Here is a 6,000-nt window from a genome sequence, read left to right on the forward strand (position 1 = left end):
GGGCATGACTTCCCAGTTTGGTTACTGTGGAAATGGGTTGGTCCCCAATTTGTCCCAATGCACATCGGATACCGTTGCTCGCAGGTGGTTGGTTAGCTTTGGAGATTCCTCATAAACCTCGCCATCGCTTTTAAGAAAACATGTAAACCCCACCTATTCACCAACTCTGTTTCAATAGTCCAGAACCAGGGGGTCATTGTTTGAGGATAAGGGGCAAACCTTATAGAACTGAGGTGAGAAGAAATTTCTTCACCCAGAGGGTGGTGAATGTGTAGAATTCATTACCACAGGAAGTTGCTGGGGCCAAAACGTTGTGTGATTTCAAGAAGAAATTAGATATAGCTCTTGGGGCTAAAGGGATCAAGGGATATGGGGGTAAGCGGGGATCAGGATAATTGAATTTGATGATCAGCCATGATCAAAATTAATGGCAGAGCAGGCTTGAGGGGCTGAATGGCCTACTCCTGCTTCTAGTTTCTTTGTTACAATATCTCCGGTTACAGCTTACTGTTAAGATAATAATCAGAGGAAACAGCTTGTGAAGTTCTACCACATTAAATTGCAGCACGGGGCGGCACGGTAGCACAGTGGTTAGCACTGCTGCTTCACAGCTCCAGGGTCCCGGGTTCGATTCCCGGCTCGGGTCACTGTCCGTGTAGAGTTTGCACATTCTCCTCGTGTCTGCGTGGGTTTCCTCCGGGTGCTCCGGTTTCCTCCCACAGTCCAAAGATGTGCGGGTTAGGTTGATTGGCCAGGTTAAAAATTGCCCCTTAGAGTCCTGGGATGCGTAGGTTAGAGGGATTAGCGGGTAAATATGTGGGGGTAGAGCCTGGGTGGGATTGTGGTCGGTGCAGACTCGATGGGCCGAATGGCCTCCTTCTGCACTGTAGGGTTTCTATGATTTCTATGAGATACAAGTTGTTGAGGAAAGGGCGTCCAGAGGGTCGGAAGAAAACCCACACTTTGTTCAATAATTTTTTAATGATGTTTTTATGAACTTTTTATGTTGTTATTTCTCTTTTATTGCCAAGGCTAAGTTGCAAAGAATGACAATCTATTGTGGAAAATGTCAAAAGGCGATTGTTAAAAGTGGTTAAACCCACTGCGGTTGTTAAATAATGTGATTAAGCAAACTGGAACAAGATATAGTAGTTAAGCAGTTCACAATCTAATCATTGTCTGAAGTTATGCGGAGTTACCAATTACATCATATGTTGGTTTATAACATGCTGAAGTTTAAGGAACAAGTCATTATAAGAACATAAGAACATAAGAAATAGGAGCAGGAGTAGGCCATCTAGCCCCTCGAGCCTGCCCCGCCATTCAATAAGATCATGGCTGATCTGACGTGGATCAGTACCACTTACCCGCCTGATCCCCATAACCCTTAATTCCCTTACCGATCAGGAATCCATCCATCCGCGCTTTAAACATATTCAGCGAGGTAGCCTCCACCACCTCAGTGGGCAGAGAATTCCAGAGATTCACCACCCTCTGGGAGAAGAAGTTCCTCCTCAACTCTGTCTTAAACCGACCCCCCTTTATTTTGAGGCTGTGTCCTCTAGTTTTAACTTCCTTACTAAGTGGAAAGAATCTCTCCGCCTCCACCCTATCCAGCCCCCGCATTATCTTATAAGTCTCCATAAGATCCCCCCTCATCCTTCTAAACTCCAACGAGTACAAACCCAATCTCCTCAGCCTCTCCTCATAATCCAAACCCCTCATCTCCGGTATCAACCTGGTGAACCTTCTCTGCACTCCCTCCAATGCCAATATATCCTTCCTCATATAAGGGGACCAATACTGCACACAGTATTCCAGCTGCGGCCTCACCAATGCCCTGTACAGGTGCATCAAGACATCCCTGCTTTTATATTCTATCCCCCTCGCAATATAGGCCAACATCCCATTTGCCTTCTTGATCACCTGTTGTACCTGCAGACTGGGCTTTTGCGTCTCATGCACAAGGACCCCCAGGTCCCTTTGCACGGTAGCATGTTTTAATTTGTTTCCATTGAGATAGTAATCCCATTTGTTATTATTTCCCCCAAAGTGTATAACTTCGCATTTCTCAACGTTATACTCCATTTGCCATATCCTCGCCCACTCACTCAGCCTGTCCAAATCTCTCTGCAGATCTTCTCCGTCCTCCACACGATTCACTTTTCCACTTATCTTTGTGTCGTCTGCAAACTTCGTTACCCTACACTCCGTCCCCTCCTCCAGATCATCTATATAAATGGTAAACAGTTGCGGCCCGAGTACCGATCCCTGCGGCACGCCACTAGTTACCTTCCTCCAACCGGAAAAACACCCATTTATTCCGACTCTTTGCTTCCTGTCGGATAGCCAGTCCCCAATCCACTTTAACACACTACCCCCAACTCCGTGTGCCCTAATCTTCTTCAGCAGCCTTTTATGGGGCACCTTATCAAACGCCTTTTGGAAATCCAAAAACACCGCATCCACCGGTTCTCCTCCATCAACCGCCCTAGTCACATCTTCATAAAAATCCAACATGTTCGTCAAGCACGACTTTCCCCTCATGAATCCATGCTGCGTCTGATTGATCGAACCATTTCTATCCAGATGCCCTGCTATCTCCTCTTTAATAATGGATTCCAGCATTTTCCCTACTACAGACGTTAAGCTGACCGGCCTATAGTTACCCGCCTTTTGTCTCCTTCCTTTTTTAAACAGCGGCGTAACATTAGCCGTTTTCCAATCAACCGGCACTACCCCAGAATGCAACGAGTTTTGATAAATAATCACTAACGCATCCACTATTACCTCTGACATTTCTTTCAATACCCTGGGATGCATTCCATCCGGACCCGGGGACTTGTCCACCTTCAGTCCCATTAGTCTACCCAGCACTGCCTCTCTGGTAACATTAATCGTATTAAGTATTTCTCCTGCTGCCAACCCTCTATCGTTAATATTTGGCAAACTATTTGTGTCCTCCACCGTGAAGACCGACACAAAAAACTTATTTAAAGACTCAGCCATATCCTCATTTCCCACTATTAACTCCCCCCTCTCGTCCTCCAAGGGTCCAACATTCACTCTAGCCACTCTATTCCTTTTTATATATTTATAAAAACTTTTACTATTATGATTTAGTTAATTCAGTCATGGGATGTGGACAATACTGACTAAGCCAGTATTTATTGCCCATCCCTTCTTTCCCTGAGAAGGTGGTGGTCTGTGGCCTTCTTGCACTGGTGCAGCCCATTTGGTCTCGGTACACCCAAAGTGCTATTCGGGAGGGAGTTTCAGGATTTTGACTGAGGGAAGGAACATGGGTTTAGAAGATGCTATCTAAGAAACCTTGCTGAGTTCCTGCAGTGCGTCTTGTAGGTGGGCGGCACGGTAGCACAGTGGTTAGCACTGCTGCCTCACAGCGCCAGGGACCCAGTTTCGATTCCCAGCTTGGGTGCGGAGTCTGCGCGTTCTCCCTGTGTTCACGTGGGTTTCCTCCGGGTGCTCCGGTTTCCTCCCACAGTTCAAAAGACGTGCTGGTTAGATGTGTTGGCCATGCTAAATTCTCCCTCGGTGTATTTAAACAGGCGTCAGAGTATGGCTAGGGGATTTTCACAGTAACTTCACTGCAGCCTACTTGTGACATAATAAACTTAAACTGAAATGGTATACACTGCTGCCGCTGCGCTGGTGGTGGAGGGAGTGAATGTTTATGATGGGCTGCCAATCAAGCAGGCTGCTTTGTCTTGGATGGTGCTGAGTTCCTTGAGTATTGTTGGAGCTGCACTCATCCAGGCAAGTGCAGAATATTCCATGACTTGTGCCTTGTAGATGGTGGACAGGCTTTGGAGAGTAGGGGGTGAGTTACTCGTCGCAGGATTCCTAACCTCAGACCTGCATTTGAACGGCTAGTCCAGCCGTCCTTAATCGTTAATGAAATCTATGACAGACAACATGCCATGCACACATGCATGTCACACATCCACCACTCACACACACATGTGTGCAGCACACGCACACAAACACACACACCACACAAATACACAGTACTTAAGTTCTCACCACCTTCCCCCAACCCTGGTCAACACCTTTCTCTCATTCTGAAAACCCCCCAAACTCATCCCAAAACAAAACATGTCCGGTTTCATCACTGGTGTCCCAACTCCCCTTGAACATTCCACCCCGGTCAACCCCTCACCAGCACCCAACTCAACTCCTGCAAAACAACCCACTCCAGTCTCGCAATCCACCACCTCTCTAAACCATAAACCACCTGGGGTGGCACAGTCGTACAGTGGTTAGCACTGCTGTCTCAGGGGCCTGGGTTCGATTCATGGCTTGGGTCACTGTCTGTGCAGAGTCTGCACATTCTCCCAGTGTCTGCGTTGGTTTCCTCCACGTGCTCCGGTTTCCTCCCACAGTCTGAAAGACATGCCGGTTAGGTGTATTGGCCGTGCTAAATTCTCCCACAGTGTACCCGAACAGACACCAGAGTGTGCCGACGAGGAGATTTTCACAGTAATTTCATTGCAGTGTTAATTTTTTAAAAATTATTTATTAATCTCACAAGTAGGCTTACATTAACACTGCAATGAACTTACTGTGAAAATCCCCCAGTCGCCACACTCCGGCACCTGTTCAGGTACACTGTGGGAGAATTTTAGCATAGCCGATGCACCAAACCCACACTCGGCTGTGGAAGGAAACCGGAGCCCCCGAAGGAAACCCACGCAAACACGGTGGAGAATGTGCAGACTCCGCACGGCCCGCAGTGACACAGACCGGGAATCGAACACAGCTCCCTGGTGGAGCTGAGTCAGCAGTGCTAACCACTATACTACCATACCGCCCATGTGAGCCTACTTGTGACAATAATAAATAAACTTTAAACTTCAGCAGCAGATGCGCAAAGACAGGAGTAGAATCCGGCGATATTGCGGACATGGAGATAGACAGCCTCAGTGATGGTGCTGATAAACTCTCTTCACAGCTGCATGTGACACCAAGACTGCAAACTGTCTAGTTTAGCTTCAGACTATCGCCAGGGAGAGGGAGAGAGTCAGTAACTGGGATCGAAGAATGACATCCCTCTCCCCTGTATTTAGCTGGAAGAAATTTCTGCTCAATGAGGCTCGGCATTGAGACCCCAGCCTCAATGCAGGCTGACAATTTAGCATTGAGGAAGGAGTGGGGAGAGCAAGTATAGCTACTCAGGTATAGCTGGGGGTGATCCGCCCACGTGTGTAAAGTGCTCTCTGACATGTGTTTGCATACTAACTGCATTCAACAACATTGGATCAGGTGGCCGGATGTACAAGTTTAAAGCCTTTAGCTTAAAGGCAACAGCAATTTCACAAGAGAACGCTCCCTGTCCTGATCTTCCTCTGCATTCCCGACCCCTGGCTTGGCTCACATTCAGCCCCCCAGACTCGACCCCAATGTTAACCTCGTCCCCCCAGTCAGCAATGTACCTGTTTCACCGACAGAACGGGGACTGAGATGCTCCAACAGCAGAAGGATGAAGGGCAGAACGTAAAGAGTGAATCGATAATTCATCTCGATTCCAGCAAAATCCAAGACAAGCTTCACGGGGACAACATCTTACTTTCCATCTCCCACAAAACGTTGTTTCCCCCGTTTCAGACCCGCCCCGAAATGTCACTGCTGTCGAAAGCGGATTTCCTAAAGACAGGAAGTACTTTTGTTATTGTTTTTTTGTAATGCGAATCTCATTAAAATGTATCAGCGCAAAAGACCATTCTGCCCGTCGTTTCTCGGCTAGCTCTTCCAATGAACGATACTATTCCCCCCTCCCCCCCTCCCCACCTCCGGGATGACCCTGCACATTTTTTCTTTATACAACAGAATTCAATTCCCTCCTGAATGCCTCGATTGAACCCGTCTCTGTTAAACTCTCAAACAGCACTTTCCAGATCTTAATTACTTGCTAAGTACTTAGAACAAAGAAAAATACAGCACAGGAACAGGCCCTTCGGCCCTCCAAGCCTGCACTGACCA

General features: G+C 47.5%; 1 protein-coding gene across 1 annotated transcript in view; it reads right to left on the reverse strand.

The window, feature by feature from the left end:
• Positions 1 to 5,617, reverse strand: part of LOC144497662 (uncharacterized) — a 62,854-nt gene extending 57,237 nt beyond the window's left edge. The window contains exon 1 of the mRNA XM_078219105.1: positions 5,454 to 5,617. Within this exon, the coding sequence (XP_078075231.1) occupies positions 5,454 to 5,538 (85 nt within the window). The 5' untranslated portion in view covers positions 5,539 to 5,617. The remainder of the gene's footprint in view (positions 1 to 5,453) is intronic.
• Positions 5,618 to 6,000: the final 383 nt, after the last annotated feature.

This window comes from Mustelus asterias, chromosome 8 (assembly GCF_964213995.1).
Source record: "Mustelus asterias chromosome 8, sMusAst1.hap1.1, whole genome shotgun sequence".
Lineage (NCBI taxonomy): Eukaryota > Metazoa > Chordata > Chondrichthyes > Carcharhiniformes > Triakidae > Mustelus > Mustelus asterias.